General features: G+C 43.7%; 1 protein-coding gene across 2 annotated transcripts in view; it reads right to left on the bottom strand.

The window, feature by feature from the left end:
* Window positions 1-3,087: 3,087 nt before the first annotated feature.
* Window positions 3,088-23,697, bottom strand: part of KSR2 (kinase suppressor of ras 2) — a 724,223-nt gene continuing 703,613 nt past the window's right edge. Inside the window, exons 17-20 of one of the 2 annotated variants that reach the window (XM_075324106.1) lie at window positions 16,192-16,323; window positions 15,683-15,812; window positions 9,726-9,859; window positions 3,088-7,011 (exon numbers count right to left, since the gene is read on the bottom strand). In XM_075324106.1, the coding sequence (XP_075180221.1) occupies window positions 7,005-7,011; window positions 9,726-9,859; window positions 15,683-15,812; window positions 16,192-16,323 (403 nt within the window). In that variant the 3' untranslated portion in view covers window positions 3,088-7,004. Of the gene's footprint in view, window positions 7,012-9,721; window positions 9,860-15,682; window positions 15,813-16,191; window positions 16,324-23,697 lie in introns of those variants that run through there. The other variant, XM_075324115.1, reaches the window with a different exon arrangement.

Below are 23,697 nucleotides of genomic sequence, written 5' to 3' on the forward strand. Positions count from 1 at the left end.
TTTTTTCTTCCCATCATTCTGGTACAGGTTGATCTTGGTCTCATTTGTCCATAGAATACTTTTCCAGAACTGAGCTGGCTTCATGAGGTGTTTTTCAGCAAATTTAACTCTGGCCTGTCTATTTTTGGAATTGATGAATGGTTTGCATCTAGATGTGAACCCTTTGTATTTACTTTCATGGAGTCTTCTCTTTACTGTTGACTTAGAGACAGATACACCTACTTCACTGAGAGTGTTCTGGACTTCAGTTGATGTTGTGAACGGGTTCTTCTTCACCAAAGAAAGTATGCGGCGATCATCCACCACTGTTGTCATCCGTGGACGACCAGGCCTTTTTGAGTTCCCAAGCTCACCAGTCAATTCCTTTTTCCTCAGAATGTACCCGACTGTTGATTTTGCTACTCCAAGCATGTCTGCTATCTCTCTGATGGATTTTTTCTTTTTTTTCAGCCTCAGGATGTTCTGCTTCACCTCAATTGAGAGTTCCTTAGACCGCATGTTGTCTGGTCACAGCAACAGCTTCCAAATGCAAAACCACATACCTGTAATCAACCCCAGACCTTTTAACTACTTCATTGATTACAGGTTAACGAGGGAGACGCCTTCAGAGCTAATTGCAGCCCTTAGAGTCCCTTGTCCAATTACTTTTGGTCCCTTGAAAAAGAGGAGGCTATGCATTACAGAGCTATGATTCCTAAACCCTTTCTCCGATTTGGATGTGAAAACTCTCATATTGCAGCTGGGAGTGTGCACTTTCAGCCCATATTATATATATAATTGTATTTCTGAACATGTTTTTGTAAACAGCTAAAATAACAAAACTTGTGTCACTGTCCAAATATTTCTGGACCTAACTGTAGCTCTGGTAGTGTGTTAAGAGTCTTTGTCCTGCTGGAAGGTGACCCCGTAAGTCTTTTTCAGCCTCTGACTGATTTTACTCCAGGATTGTCCTGTATTTAACTCCATCCATCTTTCCATCAACTCTAGCCTGCTTCCCTACTCCTGCTTGAGGAAAGCATCTCCACAGTATGATGCTGCCACCACCATGCTTCTTGGGGGATGGTGTTTTTAGAGTGATGTGCAGTGTTAGTTTTCCGCCACATAAAGTGTTCTGCATTTATCCCAAAAAGTTCTACTTTGGCCTCATCTGACCAGAGAACATTCTTCCAAATGCTTGCTGTGTCCTTTACATGGCTTTTTGCAAACTGCAAATGGGACTTCTAATGGCTTGCTTTCAAAAAATTTTTTCCTCTTGCCGCTTTTGCATAATTTGTGGGGTATACAACAAATAGTGGTTCTATGGATAGATTCTCCCACCTGAGCTGTGGAGCTCTGCAGTTCCTCCATAGTGACCATGGGCCTATTGGCTGCTTCTCTAATTAGTGCTCTTCTAGCTTGGGATGTTAGTTTAGTTGACGGCCATGTCTTGGTAGGTTTGCAGTTGGGCCATACTCCTTCTATTTTTGATAAATGGATTGAACAGTGCTACATGAGATGTTCAGAGCTTGGGCTATTTGTTATAACCTAACCCTGCTTTACATTTCTTCACAACTTTATCTCTAACCTGTCTGGTGTGCTCCTTGGTTTTCGTGATGCTGTTTGATCTCTAATGTTCTCAAGCAAACATCTGATGCCTTGACAGAACAGCTGTAGGTATATTGAGAATAAATTACACAGAGGTCGACAGAATTTACCAATTAGGTGACTTCTGGGGTATTTTTTTTACTTCAGGGGAGATTTTATTTATAAGTGTCATACTAGAGAGGGCTCAATACAAAAGTGTATCACATTTCAGATTTATATTTTTAAAATATTTAGAAAACCATATATCATTTTCATTACACTTCACAAATACTTGTTACTCTGTGTTGACATATAAGAAAAACAAACAATAAAACACATGTAAGTTTGTGATTATAACGTGAAAAATTGTGGAAAAGTTAACTGGGTATGGATACTTTTTTTTTACCATATTTCCCTGAGACAAACCAGACATTTAGGGTGATCAATGCAATTTACTCTACTATTTTAGTATTAGAGTGGAACATTTTTTAATTCATATTATAACAAAGAATGAGGGACTATTTAAAAGAAATTAAGGGCTATTTAATCCAATTTCTAGGGTCTGTTCTACACATAAATTCAAAATAGCTACTGACATATACACAATCAAAATGAGTATAGCCTAGAACTTTGTCACTACACTGTATGTTGTCCTATCCTTCATTGTTCTCAAGCTTGTATTAAATGCCTTGTTGTTCACTTTTACGTCCTTTTATATTTTGCCTGTATGCCTTTTCTGTTTTCTTTCCTTAATATAAGCAGAAGGCTTTAAAAGAACAGCTATTTTAAAAGAATTGCAACAGAATGCAACAAAAGAATATTAGCATTTTATCCCTATGAGAATGTGTCCTATTTCTGTGGTTAGAAATGTTTTGGAGGAGATTATTTCGAATTTCTAAACCTGCAGAAAGGTCTAACTCTACTCTTAATATGATCCAATTCTTTTAATAATCAGTTGTTTTCCCCCTAAATATCTCAAGGGACAATATACCTGAAGATGACATCAAACTCTCTATTTCAGCCATTTTTCTCTATGTGCTTTTAATTATTGTGATACATAAATTCTAACTTTGTTGTGTGTGTAGTTTGTAGGTTTGTAAGAGAGAAAATGTATCCTGATCATTTACATTAGAGGGTCATAAACTTTACAGTATTGATGTATAACGTCTGGTCTAGGGGCTACATGCGGGCCATGAAGTCATACTAAGCTGCCCCCAACCATCTGGTCACAGACAATCTTGTGTCCTGTGTCTGATAGCTGCCATGTATATTCCTAGTAAGAGAAAAGAGTACAGTAGTGCATATAGTGCAGAGGAAGGACAGATAAGTGCTAGTGATGAGCGAGCACTACCCTGCTCAGTACTTGTAAGTAGCAGTCAAATGCTCAGACGGGCCCGACTTGTATACCAAGTAAAATGGAAGTCAATGGGAAACTTGAGCATTTTTCCAGAAGATCTTCTGGAAAAATGCTTGCATTCTCCATTGACTTCCATTATACTCGGTACACGAGTCGAGCTTGTCCAGGCATCCGACTGTTCGTTACGAGTGTCAAGCACCCGCACATGGTTGTGCTCGCTCATCACTAATAAGTACCTATGGTCCATTATGTGCCTATCTCTGGAAACCCAAAACATTGCCAAAATGGGAGTCTCCTGACCCTTGTGTAGCACGTCAGGTCCATATGCTCTGCCACAACATATCAGACTCAAAAGGAACCTGAAGATCAACCTCTTCCGATAAGCCTACAACCTGCCGTAACCCTCAGTCTGATATAACGCCGCACAACCAGCTCTACCCTAACCTACTGTATCCTCACCTATCCCTTGTAGACTGTGAGCCCTCGCGGACAGGGACCTCTATCCTTCTGTACCAGTCTGTGCCTTGTATTGTTTATGATTATTGTACTTGTCCCTATTATGTTTACCCCTTTCACATGTAAAGCGCCATGTAATAAATGGCGCAATAATAATAAATAATAAAAATAATAATAATATGGCCTACGAGAATTTAAATTCGGGACAGGAGACCCAAAGGTAATCTGGCATTAGAGTTTGTATATGGACAGTGCAACACAGCTGTCTGAACACGCACTCAGGTAGAATGGAATCTGGGATTCCAAAACTGCCACGCAATAGTGTTAACCACAAAACTACCAAACATTTTCAGGTCTTCTGTCATGTAGCTCTGAGAATATGCATTCAAATCAGATGCAGTGTTTGCATGTAGCATATATAAGGGTCAGATGACACATAAATTATGGTTATTACTCATAACAAAAAACACAATGCAGTGCCCAATAGTGTGACAGACACCACCAATTCCTGATGGATACCAGTGGCAGGAAGTCAATTGGCATCTAATATATCTATGGGCTGCCATACACATTAGATGACTGTAGGCCGAACAATTGATTGGGCAATCTTTGTGTCAGCAGCCAACTCAACAGGCTCTCCCATACACAGGATCGCTCGTTTGGCCAAGCGCTCCTGTGTTCTTCATGAGAAAGCTGACATTAGACACGTCTTATCTCTAGGAGAACAAAATGATTCCCAGTTAAAAATCAAACATGCTGGATCTCTAACTCCCCTGCCAATTGTCCGGGACCCCAATACACAAAAACATTCGGCTAAACCTGCAGATTTGGCTGAAATTAGTCTAATGTGACTAATGTAACGCTAGAGCTGAATTGGACATGGAATAAGAAAGTCCACTCAAGAGCAAGGGCTGATGTGAATAATCACTTTGCTTTGGATTTTCTCAGGATGGACTTCAATTACACTACTAAAAAGTTAAGGATATTTGTTTTTTTGGGTGAAATTTCAAGATGATTCTAAAATGCACGCTAACCTTCTCAGATGAACTTAATGTGGCCTTCTCTAAACTTTTGAATGCACATGTCCAACTGGTAAATGTTTCAGTATTTTTTGCACAACTTAATGTTCTTTAACAAGGAGCTTAATGGCAAAATACACAACAAGTGTTTGATCCATGAATCGCCCAATAAATTTTGAAGTTCAATTAGACTTGGCATTTAAACAGTCCTCCTCATCATGCTGATCACATTTTGACATCATGAGACCAAGACAACACCTAACAATTGATCAACATTACCTTGCCATTGCGAGGCTTCAAGCAGGATGTTCTCAGATGGAAGTGGCCACTCACTAAGCTTAGAGGGTCAGAGTTATCAACAGATTGCAAAAAAGATAAATAAAGACTGGAAGAGTGACAGAAAGGCATAGAAATAGACTTCCTTTGGCCACATCACACACTGACTGCTTCATTATAAACAATGCCTTTCTGAGCCAAATGATGAATACCACACAACTCCAGGTACATTTTAAGGGAGGTGAGAAGTACCCAAGTGTCAAGACAGACCATTTAAAACCATTTACATCAGCGTGGTCTGCCTGCTAGATGATTTTCAAGGGTACCTGACCAGATGACCAGGCACAGATGTCATCGTCTTGCTGGATCAGTGAGGGATCAGTGGACCTCAATGCTTTTCACTGTTGACAGTCGATTCACACTGAGCAGAAATGATGGCCACCAATGATGTTGGAGATGTCTAGGAGATCTCTATGCATCAGCCACTATTGTCACCAGACGAGCCTTTGGTGGTAGTGTTACAGTGTGGCCAGGTGGCATCTCATCAATACAGAACTGCCATACAGTTTATGGATGGTACAGTGACAAGCCCCTACTACTTGAATAACATAATTAATCCAGTTATTGTGGCTCTGCATAAATAACACAAGCGTAATTTCATCTTTACGTATGACAATGCTCCAATTCACTGAGGTTGCATCATTAGGGAATGGCTGCTGGAGACTGGTACCGCAAATGGAGTGCCCTGAGCTTTTTCAAGCATGATTCCCATAGAAAATCTATGGGATCAGCTGAGTTACCAGGTAGAGGCTTGCAACTTTGTATCCTAGGACCTCAATGCCCTGAGGGCCGCCCTTGAAGAAGAGTGGGATACCATGTTTCAGCAGACAATAACTCGACTTGTGAACAGCATGAGATGTTGTTGTCAAGCTGTAATTGATGCTATAGGCCACATGACAAGTTATTGAGACATTGACATTTTTGGGGTATATACCTGCCACTGTTGTTGGCTTTTGTTTCACTAAATTGTTTGAAATGAGGAAATCACCATTGCTGCTTCTACTTAAATGCTCTACTTTCATGATAAAATATCACTGTGGTGTGAACATTTTACATAAATTTCACCCAAAAGCCAAATATCCCTAACATTTTGTGAGTAGTGTATCACTATCCGGGATTAAAATGGCCTATGTTTCAACTCATAAAACATACAACATTAAAAATTTAGCAAGTATATTTTGTGTTAAATCATGCAACACTAGCAAAAAATGCCTTGTGAACTTTCACAAACTTGAATTATGTCACATCTTAGTGGAAGTCAATACAAGGTGTGAACATGGTTCAATCATTAACAATAAGGTGGAGAAAATACAATGAATAACAAGAATCAATCTAAAATGATCAGCTTTTTCCTTAAATGGTTCCAATTAGATCATTAAAACTGGAGTCTGTTTGGTTTCTATGGTCGGGAAAAATTGTACACATAAGTGTAAAGTCATTAAAATGAACCCTGGGGAGGTCAAACGCAGTGTTTATGGATTCAGAACTGGGAGGTTATTTTCTCTGTAAACGTGCCCCCTGTACTGCACGGGAAAAGCAGCATGCTGCCAGTAACCTAACGAAGAATACAAATTAGACACAAATAAAGGACATCTATCGTTCAACCAATCCAGTCACTAATGTACAATCTCACATCAATCAGCCAGATTGATCAGTGTAAAACTGTAGAGGGTCTTCATATTTCCCAATCAGTTTCGATCATCAAAAAACATCTTAAAAAAATAAAATTGGAGCTTCGTTTGCCTTCCTTAGATTGGGTAGGACAAACGGGAGACAATTTATTCTAGGTAAAGTCAAGAAATTTCCCCCATCTACGTTAACTGCTAGAGAGGGCCACAGGACTGTGAAATCCCAGAGTTCTGCAGCAGTTTCTAGCATATTGGAGGTGCATATTCAGGGTCAGTTTAGAGTTATGTGCACAACTGGCCCTCACAACAATACAGCGCATATAATGACCACCAAGAATCTTAACAGCTCTGGCCAAAATCATATCTTCTAATCTCCTTCTACCACTCCAGTCTCTGAGGAAGTCAGAACTTCTCAATGAAACAATCCAACCTACAGGTGGGCGAAATCAGATGGGACAGCCCATGGCTTGTTGTCATGTAAGAGTGCAAGGCTCCACCTGTCCTCAGTTTTCACTGTCTTTCCTACAGGTTCTACCACCTTCAGATTTTCCAAAGCTTGAGGAAGAGAACAGTAGTGCATGGGACAGGGAGAAGGCAGATGTAGAAAAGGGGGAACTAAGATGCCAATGTACCACACAAGATATGTCACAGCCTGAAAAAAAAAAAAAGAATGAAAAAACATGTATTAATCAGTTATAACAGGGTCAAAACTAAGCAACTTTACATGTATTCATACACAGTGGGTGAGATAAGTATTGAACACATCATCAATTTTCTAAGTAAATATATTTCAATAGGTGCTATTGATATCAATTTCTAACCAGATGTTGGTAACAACCCATCCAATCCACACAGGCAAAGACGATATCCATAAATTTAGTGATGTGTAATAATAAGAAATGACACAGGGAAAAATTATTGAACACGCTTACAGACATTTATTTAAAGAGGACCAATCAGCAAGATTTTGCTATATGAGGTAAAGGCAGTGCCATACAGGCACGGAGATGCTGAATTCAGGTATACCTGTTATAGAAAGATGTGATGCTTGGTTGATTAAATATCTTTAATCAAAGTTGCAGAAAAACACTGCAGTTTGATTGATGTGTGCAATATGGACGGGTCTATGTGGGTCAAGTCTTCGCATTTATTCCTCATCCTCTGGCGTCCTCCTGGCTTGCCCCCTTTTCTTTATTTGAATATCACACCGCCATTGCTGTTTGTTGGTGGCCCGTGCGCATTACCACAGTACTCAGGTCTTCATTAAAATGGCACCGGAGTCCGCTCATGCGCATACCGCGATCTCCAGCGCCATTTTATTGAACACACTTTGGTGAAGAGTATGAGAAGCATCGGTGTGAAGTGAGCATACATACAAGGAATGGAGGTACCTGCTGATTTCAGGTCTTTCTGTGGCTCTCCGCAGGTAGTTCTTGGCTTTTGGAAAACTCTTCTAATAATTCTTTCACTCCTCTCTCTGAAATCTTGCAAAGAGCACCTGGTCGTAGACAGTTTATGGTAAAATTAAGTATTCCCACTTCTGGATTATGGCCCCAACAGTGCTCACTGAAACCTTAAGTGGTTTAGAAATTTTGTAACCAATGCCATTGGTATGTTTGCAACAATAAGGTTGCGAAGGTCATGAGAAAGGTCACTGGTTTTACCCATTATAAGGCATTTTTACTCACTTATATTAATTCCACAGCACTTTACAGACATGATCATCACTGTCCCCACTGGGGCTCACAATCTAAAGTCCCTATCAGTATGATTTGGGAGGAAACTGGAAAATCTGGAGGAAACCCACGCAAACACAGGGAGAACGTATAAACTCCTTGCAGATGTTGTCCTTGGTGGGATTTGAACCAAGGACTATAGCACTGCAAAGCAACAATGCTAACCACTGAGCCCCTGTGCTGCCCATTCTAATCTCCATGGAGGTTGAGTGATTTACTTACTGTTTTCTTTGAAACAATTGTACCCGCTGATGTTTCTTGTGTGGCACCTTGGTAATGAGACACCTTTTTATAGGTCATCAGTTGAACCAGCTTATATTATTTTTTTTACTAAGTGGCAGAATTGCTTTCTAATTATTGATAGATTTCAGATAATGTCATAACTTTCCATGGCTTTTTGCACCTCTCTTTCTTCAGGTATTTAATATTTTCCCCTGTGTCATGTCTCATAACTTAATTTATGGACATCTAGTTTGATTTCTTTGCCTCTATGGATTAAAAGGGGTTGTTAACTACATCTGGTGAAATACAGTATATTTATTGAAAAAAAAATTGGTGACGTGCTCAATACTTGTTTCACCCTCTGTATATCACTAGTTTTGGTGTTCTCCGTGATAAGAAGTATATTGGATTATGGTCAAATATTTTAAAGGGGCTATCTGGCCTTAGACTACAAGTCTGCTTGTATTCCCCATGACTGCAGACTTGCGAATTCTCACATCGCATGCACTGCGCTGTGAAGATTCTCTATGCTGCCGCTGGGAGCAGCAGGCCCATGACCACAAATATGCAATTTGCATACATGCGGGCACATGCTGACTAGATGGGTGCGGCATCGCTCAATGCCAGTGTATTGAGTAAGGCCAGATCAGTCTAGTCGGAATATGCAAATGGCATACTTGCCATAAGATGATCGCCCACTGACACCAAAAAATCCTCATCCAGTGCACATCATATGAGTATTCACAAGTCTGCAGTCACGCAGAGTGACTGCAGGCTTGTAACCTAAGGCCAGAAAACCCCTCTAAATGTGGAAATATTTGGGAAAGCACATGATACTTAAAACACCACTACAGCTTTTTTTTCATCGCTGAAGTGGTGATTTTAATCTAAGGTCCTTGCCCCCGATCTTATATTCCCCCTCTGGTGTTTTCACCTTTTAATCACATTGCTCTGGACCCATATCGCCATATTATGACCACAACTTCTGACTGACCAGAAGTCAGATGTTATATGACATGCTCTCAATGCAAGTCTAGGAGAAGCAGAAAGAGGATCTCATAGACTTGCATTGCAGAGTGGTCTCTGCATTAAACACTGGAGCAGCCGGCAGGTCATAAACCGCTTGAGTCCGATGGGAGCGATAAAAGGTGGAGTATAAAACCGGGGGGGGCAGGAACCTCCGATTAAAAGCACCTATCCAGAGGTGAAAAGAAGAAAAACCCTGGAGTGGAGCTTTAATGAATCACTTCTCCATGACGTATCAGACAGATTATGTCCTCTATAATACTTAAGATAATTCCCATATCACTTCTATAAATAAACATCATACCATTAGCTATTGATATAATTTAAATCTTCTTTAAACAAGTTATTTAACATAATTAATTCACTTATTAAGTGCACTCACTCAGCTGACTTCCAAAAGTGACCTGGATGAGAGAGGCGTCTGTTCCGCTTTGGCAGTTTTTCCAGCATCTCCATCAGTTTGGTGAAACTTGGCCTTTCTTCCTGCTCATAGGCCCAGCAGAAAAGCAAAATGTCCTAAAAATATGAATTAATAAATAGTTTTTATTTTAATGTAAAACAAGAACAACATGAAGTAAGATGTTAAGAAACACAGAGAACAAAAAAATGTACATTATTGACATATACCTTTAATGGGTTCCTTGTGATTTAAACTGAATAAGCCAAATACCCTTACTTCTTTACAGCAGAAAAGCAACATACATATTGGTGTTGCTGCACGTGTAAACAATGAAGGTGCAGCATTTCTCATTAGACCGCTAGAAATCAAAAACTGATAGGTAGGGGAGCATGTCCAGGATGCCGTGCTGAAGAGACAGAGCATCTCAGAAGGGTGAAGTCTTCTGCGGCTGAGGCCCTTGCTCTGGTGGCATCCACAACTACTCCGGACGCTTCTCTAATCAGGGAGCAGGTAGGACTCTATGATCTGGTGCCATCTTGCAGTGTAACACAGGAGGTCTCTGGTACCTGTCGAGGGGTAATATCTGCTGGTGAGCAGAAGGTAGGAGAGGAACGGATCACCCTGACTGAGGAGGAAGAAGATCAGATAGGTGGCCCTGATGTATGCCCTGATTGCGAGTCCTTCCAAACACTGTCTATGCAGGAATTGATCACCTCTGACCCAACTCCAGAGTATAGTGGTATATCAGCATGTATGAATATGGGGCAGATAAGGTGCAGTGATTCCTGTGAGGCAGGTTTGTCGGATTCTTCTACTCTGACGTTTCTCCTCTGTGGCTAGTCTCAGAATGTGGATTCTATTACTGGCGTTATGTGATAGTACATGTGACCATTCAAAAGGAATGGGTGTGTTCACAATTGGCTGCATATGAGAATGTAGCGCCCCTGAAGCCATCAGGGAGTTATAAGGTACTGCATCCCCACCAGGATGCAGGGCCTACCCCCTAGGGACCCAGAAGACCAGCACCGGTAACACACAAACACTACATAATCCCTGTTTTTCCCCAACATTCCCCCATAGAATGGTACCAGGCTAAGGTTGGACCAATGAATGGCCGCCTAGAGGTGGAGCCAATCCAGTCCACTAGACAACCAGGTGGAAGGGGCAGACAGTGGACAGTCAGACAGTGGAGAGTGTGGGGGCAAGAGAAAGAGTTTGACAGTAAAAGTGAGCAGACGGACTGACAGGAGTGAACAGTGACCTGAAGGCTCAGGCGGTTAGTTGCCGGTGGATAACGGTGGAGTACTCCCGGAACTTCGCACCAACGGGGTACAGGACCCTAGGTCAGGCAAAAGCTCCAGGCAGACCTTATAACACCTGCACAGTGAGGGGACCATCAACGACCTCACTGACCTTGAAGTTCGGAACTCAGTAGCAACGGGAGAACCGGAGACAGGACCAGAGACTCCAACCCCACAGGGTTCAAGCTACCGTCATACGGACTGCTTTAGAAGACAACCAGGAGGGGATCCCCAGCTGCTCTACGCCATGGGGACCCACCAACCAAAATACAGGTACAGGGGAAGAAGCCACCAGGTTACTAAACTGGTGTGCCGCCCCCATGTCAGCAGCCAGGCTGCTCGGATCCGTATCCGCGGTGGCTCAAGGGGCGTCCGGACCCGGGGGTTGTGCGGCCAATCGAATCAAGGGGGTATTTACAGGGGATGGTGTATTGAATAGTTTGTGACGCCACCCGTGGTGTGTGGTAAGGTGGAGTACCACCACTGCAACTGGGAGTACCCGGTGGCAATGGAGTGGGCAGCCAGGTGTTTAACCCCTCCACGGGTAGGGGGGATGCCCCGAGACTCGGTGATAGTGGCGGGACGTGCCATTGGGGAGGTCACTTGCGTACTCACTCAGTCCATAAAGCTGACACCGACAACTTAGTAAACCAAAGTTCTGGACACCGCTGCCGCTGAGAGGGAGCACGCTTGGGTCCCATTTCCCCTGGTGTTGCCTGTTGATTTGTGACCTTTCCCTTGGCACCTTGTTCTCTTCTACTTGGTCCCTATAGCTTGAAACTAATCGGGTCCCGCTCCCCAGTGTGGCTAACTGGGGGAGCTTGCTCTCAGGGTTCACGCTTGGGATTTTCTGTACCGTATTTGTGGAAAGTCCTATTCTCCTCATTGCACTAGTACCCCAATTTTGGAGTGGGTGAAGAGCGGATTTTGAAGGCTCCATTCTCGTCGGGTGAATTGTCAGGTTGCCTGAAGCTACTCTCTGACCTAGGGTCCACGTACCCAGTCATGCCCTGGCCTCAGCCCGGTGATGGTACAAGGCCGCCGGCTGTCCTCCACGACAATGCCGTGCCCCTTGTCACGATCCCATGCGACCGGGGTTCCAGCTCCAAACAGGCCCAGACCAACATCTGCTACCTAGTACTTCTAAATAGCCCAGCTCCTGACCTCCTCTCTCTTTCACCTCCCACACTACTCTGCCTCTTCCTGACACTCCTGACCTCCCCTTAACGAACCCCCCAAGTGGGCTACCCTATTCACCTCAGGCCGTCCACTTGTGTCTGGTGGGTGTGGTGCAGAGTGTTCCTAGGATTTTGATTAGCTGGTCTTGGCAACACCGATGGTTAGGGACCCATAACCAAGGAGGAGGTGGATATTGCACAGAAGGACAGATTGCACAATACCCTGTGATAACCTGATAGGCCAGGGCGTCACACTGGCACTAGGACTAAGGGTACCTGAAGGTGAAATCAGCCTCGTGTGACCAGTTACCACCAGAAAGTGAGTAAAGAACCAGTTGCACTGAAACCCTTGTGTGGCCTACCTTCTTCCGACACCCGTCATATCACCTACCCTCTGGGGTCCGACTCTGCTTGCGGAGGGCCTAACATCCAGGCTGCCATTAAAACCAGCCCCAGTAGTGAACATTGTGCAGCGTCGGCTCCATCTACATAGCCGCAACACCGCAAGTGGTGTGACATGTGAACATTATCCTAATCCCCTGGAAATATTCCCCTTATCACAAAGCACCCAGGGCATGGGACCGGGCAACGGCCAACAAAGTGACATTCCCCAGTTACACACCGCCCTTTACCAAGTACCCCATAACCCTGGGCAACACAAGAAGAATTAGCCAGAGGCTGCTAGCAGAGAAACTGACATTAACCCCTTGCTGCACCAAAGGAAAGGAAAACACATTTAAAATCCAGAGTCTCATAAGGCAAAGGGGCCCCAAACCTGTCACAAATCTCCTAATGATGGGAGACCACTGCGACATTCTTCTTCTCAACTTTTCATACACTTCTATAGTCAATATAGTATGATAATTTGGGTTGTTTATGCCTTAATTACTGGATCAGGTATACTAATTCATCTATATATACAAAAATTCTCAAACTGTTGCAGAACATAATAGCAATTGGTGTGCCACGATTAGGCAAAACCATTGCTGAGCACTACTCAATATACATTATTGACACAAGAGGACAAGAGTGTTTGTTCATAATTCCCCACATGGTATTCCATTGATTGTTATAAGTCCCAATGAAGCGGACTTTTGAGTCAGTCTAATCGTTTTAAGGGGTGTATCTAAGCAATTGGGAATGAGGAGCCCTCCAAGCACGAAGATAACCCCTCTTGATATCCCTGATGGTATAACCTTGGTCCTGGAAGCAGAAATCCAAGATCCAAGGTCCTGTACATCACCCTGCACTGGGCACTTCATGCTTGTTTTTACACGGTGGTTTTATAGCATAGCTGTTTGTGATCCACTTTTGTATAATAAAGCTTGTCAATTTTTGAAAGCAACACTCTTGTCCTCTTGTATCAATATTTACTCATCTACATATAGATATTTAATAGATGTTCCTATTTAGAGAATCACCTGCAACCATACACACCTAAAATGATCTTTTCTGAACTGTTGCATTAAATGCTTAAAAGGGTTTTCAACCTTGAGAAACGTGGATCCAAATCGCACAGCAGGTATTCATACTCTCTGATCGATCCAGAGACGGCTCTCCATCGCTGCTCTGGTGATAGTATTTTGGCTGCAGCGGTGATGTGAAGTCAACAGTTCACATCATAGCTAAAGCCAAAACAATGAGCTCACCAGCTTTACCGTTGTAGTTAGCATGAGCCACCAAGGTCAGTGATTGGCTGCAGCTGTGATGTCAGCTGTCGATGTGGCATAACTGGCGCAGCCAAATCCCTGAGATTAGGGCAGCATCAAAGAGGCAGGGTGAGTATCTACTATGTTTATCTTACATATGGAAAAGCATTTGGAGTACACAATATGCCATAGTTTCATTCCCAAAGCATATTTTATTTTGCCATGATTTCCACATTTTGAAGGTACTAAATACAAACTGTCCACTGAACAACACTATTAGAAAATGTTAGTGCAATCCATGGACATGAGTTGCTTTGTTTGTGGAAGAAAGGAAATGTGTATTCTTTGTTTAGCCTCATATAACAACTTAGCAGCTAGTAACACCTAGATTTCAAAAACTCATGTGTGGCGCCCTGGACAGGCCAGGTCGTCACAGGTGCTGCAACAACACACCCCACACCCCGGCTAGGCACACCAAAGTCAGACAAGAATCCTTGTTGCCTCCCTCCAGGGGCTGATGTCCACACCAGGGGTGGAGCCAGGCGGTTGGCCCCACCCACCGAGGAGTTCGCAGTCCTGGAGGCGGGAAAAAGCAGTGAGATGAGTTAGGGAAGTGGTAGTAGAGGAGACTGACCGTGTCTGGGTGCGTGGCCCGGGCACATATAGCAAAGTTGGCAGACGGTGGTGACCGTCTGCAGGCGAGGCAGATGGACGTGAACGTAAGGACCGGGGACGGGTGGTGGCCCGCCGGTACCGGATAGGGGAGCGAAGAGAAGCCAGCACCATTCGGCAGGGCCTACGGACCCCGACCAGGCTAGGAGTTGCCGTAAAACTGGTCAAATCCGTTAGCGAAGGGAACCTCCGGGGTTTCCCAGCAGTCAAGACCCGATTGAAGGCAACAGCTCGAACCGTGAAGGGAAACACAGTCACCGCCAAGGCTACAGTTCCCAGGGCCAGAGCATGCGGGCAAAAGGGGCTCCCTCAGCATCCATTCAAGCTGGGGAGCGGGTTACCGGTGGGAAGCCACCGGAACCGAGAACACAACACAGGCGCAGGGAAAGGCAGTCACCACCAAACTACCGGGAGAAGAACCACCGCAGCCGTCTGTGGGACCCGTCCATCCATCCGTTTGTTTTACCGGAGACTTTGTATTCATCATTGGCTGAGTGAGTACCACTGTGCCATGCGGCACCGCGCTGCCCCCGCGACCCTGCACCTCACCAGGTCCCGTAATCCACCTGCCATCCTCCCCTCACCGGGCCCCGGGACAACCAACCCCCCTACCCACGGAGGGGCAAAACAACATCCAAGCTGCTCCCTGTCATCGCTCCCGGGATCCCCGTCCAGAGCAGCGGTGGTGTCACAACCTCACCACAACCGTGGGTGGCGTCACGGACAATAAATCCCCAAAACCATTCCCCTTTTCATTCACGGGTGAGGAGCACCGCTCGAGTCCCCGGGATCCGGCCCACCGCTCGAGCCACCACCGAGCAGCAGCAGCCGGACCCGAGCAGTAGGTGAGCGCAGCGTCCCCTCCTCCGCCCGCGACACATGTTTTGTTGATACTGCCTTTGTAGTTCTCTATGGACCTCAGTGAAATCTATTTATTTATATTATTTTTGCTACATGTTTAAAATCCACTTTTTATCTTGGCTTCAAACACTTGAGGAAAATACGAACAAAACCTGTAATGAGTGAATGGGGCCAAAGAGAATTTACTTAGATGTAACTAGTGATCTCTCCACACAACAGATCACAGAAAATACAGTATTTACAGGAGGTTGAAAGAATCTTGTTAGCGTATTACTTACCGATATCTCTTTTCCCATTCCAATTTGGCTAAGGTTTGGCTTCATGCCTGTTCCCACTTGCCATATGATGGCCTCTGCAGGTTGGCTTTTGAATGGCCACTCTCGAGCATGCAACTCATACCAAATAGTTCTGTGGATATGTAATAAAGTATTAACATACCATGAGTATAACTTTTTTTTAAAAAAAAGATTGTGATATCTTAAAAAAAAAAAAAAAAATTCCAGTTGAATTTAATTTTATAATTTTTTTTAGAATGAATAGATAAAAATATTTCAAATTAGGTGCAGCGAGAATGATTTATATAATTAAGATTTCCTTTTCACATGTTGCTAACTATGGAAATAACTCATTTAATCAAGAAAATCCATTAACTAACTATTCATGGTAGAAAAATGATATGCTCAACTAAATGAACTAAGGTCCTATGTAATGTAAAATTCCTTGGAACGGGTATATTTTCTATACAGCATTCTCCCACTACACAGAAATATTTAATTAATTTACTTACCCCAGTGCAAATACATCAGAGTGCTTTGAGAATGGAAGTTTATCCTCCTCCGTATCAGGAGACAGCTGCCGTATTATTTCAGGAGCCAAATGACAAAGCCAACCATTAGGGACCCGCAGCTTGTCTTCTCGTCTGATCAATGGAGAAAAGAGTAGTCTATATAAATATTTGTGCCATGGATTAGATCTATTCCATGTATTTAGACATGGCGATAAACCAATGTTATAACAGGAATAATGAAACAGCTGTCAAACAGTGGGAATGAACGAAGCCTCTGAGGAACTCGATGACCACAGACATGCACAAAGTTGAAGTATAACTTCTATAGAAGTAGAAAAACTTTCCTTTGATCCAAAAGCATCATAAAATGTTATTTTTTCATGAAGTATCCTTCAAATATACTGTATATACTCATGTTAACAGATCAATAGTGATTGCTATGAAAAGGTCTTGGAGCCAAACTTTTTTTATTGGTCCAATGCAATTACAAATAAAAACAAATGTACAACGTGAATACAAATATTCTACCATTTTGTATCAACAGCTGCCATGCAGACCAATGTGTCACTGAGGTTACAGACATCAAACAAACTCTATGCCATGATCATGCAGTCATGCAGGGCCGCCATCAGGGCATTACAACCGTGACTCCTGTAAGGGGCCCCGTGAGCACATGACTCCTGTAAGGGGCCCCGTGAGCAGAAGCCAGGAGGGGGGCCAAACCGCTGACAGCCCAGGCCCCTCCTCTTTCATTCCTCTGCTGACCGGGACACAGGGGGTGGGGCCGCCATCAGGGTAATGAGGGGGGCCTAGGTCGCTCATAGAGACCTGCCCTCTCTCTTCCTGCTCTGCACTGATCTATGTGATCGGTGAAGAGCAGGACAGGAAATGGACTGGACCAGAATGGAGGCTGAGAAGGTGAAGGAGATTTCAGGTCATCTAACTAATCATGTGCCTGATCATATGACCGGTGAACTGGAAGGTCCTGCAGCTGTTCAGCTGCTGCAGCCACCGTGCAGTTCCCAGTGGCTCCTCTCCTGCTCTGCACCGATCAGAAACTGCAAGATGAGGTAATGCATAGTGTGTGTATATATGTGGCTATTGTAGAGCTGTGTGTGTAAATGTTCATGTAGTCTGTCTTTCTCTATCTGCCTCTTTCCCTGTCTGTCTGTCTCTTTCCCTGTCTGTCTCTGCCTCTTTTACTGTTTGTCTCTGCCTTTTTCTCTGTCTGTCTCTTTCCCTGTCTGTCTGTCTCAGTCTCTGTCTGCCTCACTCTGTCTGTCTATCTCTGTATGTCAGTCTCTTTCTGTATGTCTCTGTCTGTTTCCCTGTCTGTCTGTCTATTTCTCTGTCCGTCTCTTTCCCTGTTTGTCTCTTTCCTTGTCCCTTTCCCTGTCTGTATCTTTCCCTGTCTCATTCTCTGTCTGTCTGTGTATGTCTGTCTCTGTCTATCTGACTTTGTCTCTTTCCCTGTCTGTCTCTGTCTGCCTGTCTCTGACTGTCTCTTTCCCTGTCTGTGTCTGACTGTCTCTTTCCTTGTCTGTCTCTTTCCTTGTGTCTTTCTCTATCTGTTTCTCTCTCTCTCTATCCATCTCTCTACAGAAATCATATTATCTCACATATAAGTTTCTTATACTAAGAATGTCCTATAGCAACCAATCACAGCTCCTATTAATGACCTGTAGCTCCCAGCTACATTGACTTTAATGGAGGCAGGGTTTTTTGGCAAATAACTGCAAAGTGTGGGGTTAAATTTTCCCCTCAAAATGTAGTCTATGACGTTCCCTGAGTCAAATGAGGCGTCTGTGCAAAACTTTGTGATTGTAAATGTGCGGATTCCTTTAGTGGACATACACATACATACATACATACACACACATATATTTATATGTGTAGCTTTATATATTATTATTATATTTATGTGACTGTGGAATGTTCGAGGTATGCAAAGGAGGATCTCAGCTCACCAGGTAAACGCATAACCTGGGTCCTTTCATTGGGAGATGGTGCAAGGAGGTCAGCTTCGTGTTCAAAGAAGCAAAGTCCGGCAATAGAAAAAAGTTGTTTCCAGCATCACGTCCAAGAAATCAGGTTAAAAAACTATTTTATTCCATAACTTACTTTTGCAAATCTAGCAGGATATATCTAAGACTAAGAAGCTCTTTTAGGATTGAAACACGTAAGACATTGTTTTATACTTCGTGGACGTGTATCCAACCTAGTGTTGGTTTTAACCTTATAGAATAAAATTGTGTTTTAACCTTATTTCTTGGTTATGATGCTGCAAGCAACTTTTTTTTTATTGCCGAAGGTTTGAGAGGTAGAGGCGGAGCTGTGGTGGAGTGGGAGTCTGAGGGGGGCCCAAACATTTTGGCAATATGGGGCCCTGAAATTCCTGATGGCAGCCCTGCATTCATGTGTTACTTTCTTTCACCTGTACTAACTCTTAACCTTTGAAATGTATGTTATTAAGAAGTAAGTGACAGATGGAAGGTAGTATGACTACAGAATCAGACTATTGAGTTTGCTTGTAGTTAGTGATGAGCAAGCACTTTGAGTGCTCAATACTCGTAACCAGCAGTCACTCAGACAGGTTTGACTTCTGTACTGAGTATAATGGAAGACAATGAAGAATGCAAGAATCTTCCCATTGACTCCCATTATACTCGGTACACGAGTCGAGGCCATCTAAGCATCCAACTGGTTGTTACAAGTACCAAGCATGGTAGTGCTCACTCATCACTACTTGTAGTCTGTTACCATGCAGACACACAGATTTGCATAAAAGCCATAGGAAGTAAATCACAACTATCTGCCAAGTTTTTTTTTTACTATTTTTGGAAAGGGTTTTCTGAAACTTTGGTGACCTTGCCTCCGAACTAGATTATTGGGAGTTCTGTAACCATCAAGCGAGCACCGCACTCTCTTCCCTTCTGTCTTCATTGTTTAAATGACACATCTCTTCCTAGCTTGTAATTGATGTCTCCTTGGTAAAGTAGCTGCATTTCACAAACTTTATTAGTATTGAGCAGCAGGGAGATGTAGTATCAGGTAAAGCCACAGCCACTAGAAAATGTAGGGATCTTTGGCTTGTAAACAATGTAGGAGAAGTGGCATTCACCAGCTGATTGGAAAGGGAGTCAGATCCCAATAGATTTTATAAAGGCTAACAATAGCAAAGTCTCCGGAAAAACCTCTATATGTCACTTGATAATGGTGTATTAACAATGAATATGCATTACTTTTACATTCTTAAGGCCACGTCTCACTAAGCGACATCGCTAGTGACATCGCTGCTAAGTCACAGTTTTTGTGACGCAACAGAGATCTTGCTAGCGATGTTGCTGTGTGTGACATCCAGCAACAACCTGGCCCCTGCTGTGAAGTCGCTGGTCGTTGCTGAATGTCCTGGACCATTTTTTGATCGTTGCTCTCCCGCTGTGAAGCACACATTGCTGTGTTTGACAGTGAGAGAGCAACAATCTGAATGTGCAGGGAGCAGGGAGCCGGCTTCTGCAGACGCTGGTAACCAAGGTACACATCGTGTAACCAAGCAAAGCACTTTGCTTGGTTACCCGATATTTACCTTGGTTACCAGCATCCGCAGCTTCTAGAAGCCGACTCCCTGCTCCCTGCACACGTAGCCAAGGTACACATCGGGTAACTATAAGCAAAGCGCTTTGTTTAGTAACCCGATGTGTACTATGCTTACGAAGCACAGCGTGGTTACACGGGTCGCTGGTGGCTGGTGGCTGATCTCTGATCGCTGTGGAGATCTGCCTGTTTGACAGCTCACCAGCGACCATATAGCGACGCTCCAGCGATCCCTGCCAGGTCAGATCGCTAGTGGGATCGCTGGAGCGTCGCTGAGTGTGATGGTACCTTTAGATTTATAGGGAATGTACTATGGCTACCTGCTGCTCACCACTCCTATCGTTGTAGGATAATGTCATGATTATAACATGGGATGCTGGACAAAATTCCATTCAAGGTACTAAGTAACTATTAAATGAATATTTCTTCAAACAGTACTGCAGGTATAAATGAAATATCAAACTCATTTTGTAACTCTAAAACAAGTAAAATCTTATATAAATAAAGAATGTAGATTATGTAATGAAAAAGTGAGTACACCATCCTACGTTTCTGAAAGTTTCTTGGTATGGACTACTAAAATGTCTTGAGATACTTGTTAGGGCTACTGTGAGCTCGTGCTGCTACACAGGTTCCATTGATTACTGTACAAAAACTGATGAACAAGCTATTTGTTTTGTGTTGAATTCACACAAGATCCATTAAAAAACCTTTCTGTGTGCCTCCATATGAAATAAAAGACAGTAAGGGCCCATATACTATACATGCCTGGGAGTTGTACTATCACTCTGTACAAAATGGAGTTTGTCCAGAACTATAAAATACTTGTGTGCAGAATAAAAGTTTATTCCCTATTTACAGGATAGGGAATAATTTACTGATTGCTGAGGGTCCAACCGCCATACACTATAATATTGCCATTAGCCCCACTCACCAGATGGAGCCAAAACTATTTTCTTTCGGCCTCCCTAGCTCACCATTTGTTTTACTGAGCATTCCTACTGTAAAGAAACATAAACTATGAAGTATCTTTTTTTTTTGCAATGAGTAACTATGGTGGATGGATGCTTTGGCATCCTTCCTGACTATAGGAATTGGCGAGCACATACCTCCTGAGTACATGCACCCGACAGTGGGCACAGATGCATTGTGTTCTTAGCCTATTCTTGTCATGAAATACAATTGTACTGCCCCGTGCTCGGCAGCCGAGCCGCTCGGATCCGGACCTTCAGTGGGTGGCGGGATGTGGTGAAGGTGGACGTGCAGTTACTCGGCACCCGGGGGAGATGTTGCGCAGCAAGTTGTTAACCCCTCCGTGGGCAGGGATGGTGGCCCCAGGACCCGTTGGGGATGTTTGGCGGTGCAGGAAGATGGGCTGCCGGAGGGCACTGATGTACTCACTATTAGTAAACACACGAGTCTCTGGTAAACCAAGGTGATGGTGGTCGGTGCCCGCAGCCGGCTTCAGTCTGGTCCCCCACTCGGTTGGTGGTCTCCGTCTTTCTCCTGCACCCGTTTGTGATGGTGGACTACCTGCGCCTGCAACGTCAGGAGTCCGCTCCCGGCTTGTGGTTGCCTGAGGAGCCCTTTGCCCGCAGACGCTGGCCCGTGGGATCTCTGAGCCGTGGTGGTGGCATTCTATCACCCTCGTTGGGCTGTTTTCTTCAGTCGGGACTTTGGGTGGGACAGGACCTCTAGTCCTGGCCACAATCAGTTAATTAGCTAGCACCCAGTAGCTTCTGGACCTAGCTTCAGGGTCTGAGTACCCCCCTTTGTGCTCCGGTTTCCGAGTCAGTTCCCCGGGTCGGTACCGGCGGGCCACTATCCTGTCCTGGTCCACCACGGTTCCACCGAGACGTCGTCACGGCTCCTGCAGACAGGGACCGCTGTCTGCCTCCTAGCCAGCAGTACCAGGGCTCCTTCCCTGGTACCGGTTTAGTTTTGGGTCTCTCCTCTGCTGAAGCTGCACACAGCTCCAGCCCACACACCTCTCCACTTGACCTCTAGACTTGAACTCTAGAACTGTACTAACTACTTTCCCGCCTCAGGCTGTCTGAGACTCCTCGGTGGGCGTCTTCCAACCACCTGGTTCCGCCACCTGGTGTGTCCATCAAGCACTGAGGGGGGTGACTAGAGTTTTCTATGTTTGGCTGCTGTCACCTGTTAGGGAACGGTGTAGTGCAAGGCCCTATCTGTGACTACCTGGCCCGCTACGGCCTCACACAATCTTATAGAGGTGTACAGTGGAGAATATAAGTATTAGATACACTGCCGATTTAGGAAGTTTTCCTACCTACAAACAATGGAGAGGTCTGTAATTTTTATCGTAGGTACACTTCAACTGTGACAGACAGAATCCCCAAAAAAATCCAGAAAATCACATTGTATGATTTTTAAATACGTAATTTGCATTTTATTGCATAAAATAGGTATTTGATAAAATAGAAGAAACAAAACTAAATATTTGGTTCAGAAACCTTTGTTTGCATTTACAGAGGTCAGATGTTCCCTGTAGTTCTTGACAAGTTTGCACACACTGCAGCAGGGATATTGGCCCACTCCTCCATACAGATCTTCTCCAGATCTTTCACGTTTCGGCGTTGTTGCTGTGCAACATTGAGTTTCAGCTCCCTTCAAAGATTTTCTATTGGGTTCAGGTCTGGAGACTGGCTAGGCCACTTCAATACCTTAAAACACTTCTTTTGGAGCCATTCCTTAGTTGCCCTAGTTGTGTGTTTTGAGTCATTGTCATGCTGAAAGTCCCAGCCACAACCCATCTTCAATACTCTTAATGAGGGAAGAAGGTTGTTTGCCAAAATACCACAATACATGAGCCCATCCATCCTCTCTTCAATACAGTGCAGTCATCCTGTCCTCTTTGCAGAAACGCACCCCCAAAGTATAATGTTTTCACCACCATGCTTCATGGCTGGGACGGTGTTCTTGGGGTTTTATGCATCCTTCTTTTTCCTCCAAACATGGCAAGTGAAGTTCATGCCGAAAGGTTCTATGTTGATCTCATCTGACCATATAACCTTTCCACTTCTCCCATGCCTCCTCTGGATCATCTAGATGGTCATTGGCGGACTTCAAACTGGCCTGGATATGTGCTGGCAAGAGCAGGGGGACTTTGCGTGCCCTGCAGGATTCTAATCCATGATGGCGTAGTGTGTTATTAACGGTAATCTTTGAGATTGTGGTCCCAGCTCTTTTTGAGTCATTGACAAGGTCCTCACTTGTAGTTCTGGGCTGATTCCTGACCTTTCTCTGAATCATCCTTACCCCACAAGGCAAGATCTTGCACAAAGTCCCAGACCGAGTAAGATTGACATTCATCTTGTGTTTCTTTCATTTTCTAACAATTGTACCAACAGTTATTGTTTTCTCACCAAGCTGCTTGTCCATTGTCCTGTAGCTCATCCAGCCTTGTGCAGGCTTACAATTGTGTTTCTCGTGTTCTTAGACAGCTCTTTGATCTTGGCATGGTGGAGAGGTTGAAGTGTGATTGATTGAGTGTGTCACATACTTATTTTTCCCCACTTTATTTCTTGAAATAAGTCGAGAATTATCAGATAAAAGGTAATTGAAAATCAGTCAAAGAGAAATCATGCTTAGCTCAAGAAAGATCTCTTCTAGAGGTGAAGATTGACTGAATCTTGCATTTACACATGGAGCCTTTTTTGACTCCTTCCCAATGGGGCCAATTTCCATTTTTTGCATTTTTCATCCCTTCTTTCCCAGAGCCATAACTTTTTTACTTTTCTGTCTACATAGATATATGAGGGCATGTTTTTTGTGGAACAAATTGTACTTTTGAATGACGTCATTCATTTTACCACATAGTGTACTGGAAAACAGTTAAAAAAACTCCAAATGGCAAGAAATTATGAAAAAACTACAATCAGACATTTT

Source organism: Anomaloglossus baeobatrachus, chromosome 1 (assembly GCF_048569485.1).
Source record: "Anomaloglossus baeobatrachus isolate aAnoBae1 chromosome 1, aAnoBae1.hap1, whole genome shotgun sequence".
Classification (NCBI taxonomy): domain Eukaryota; kingdom Metazoa; phylum Chordata; class Amphibia; order Anura; family Aromobatidae; genus Anomaloglossus; species Anomaloglossus baeobatrachus.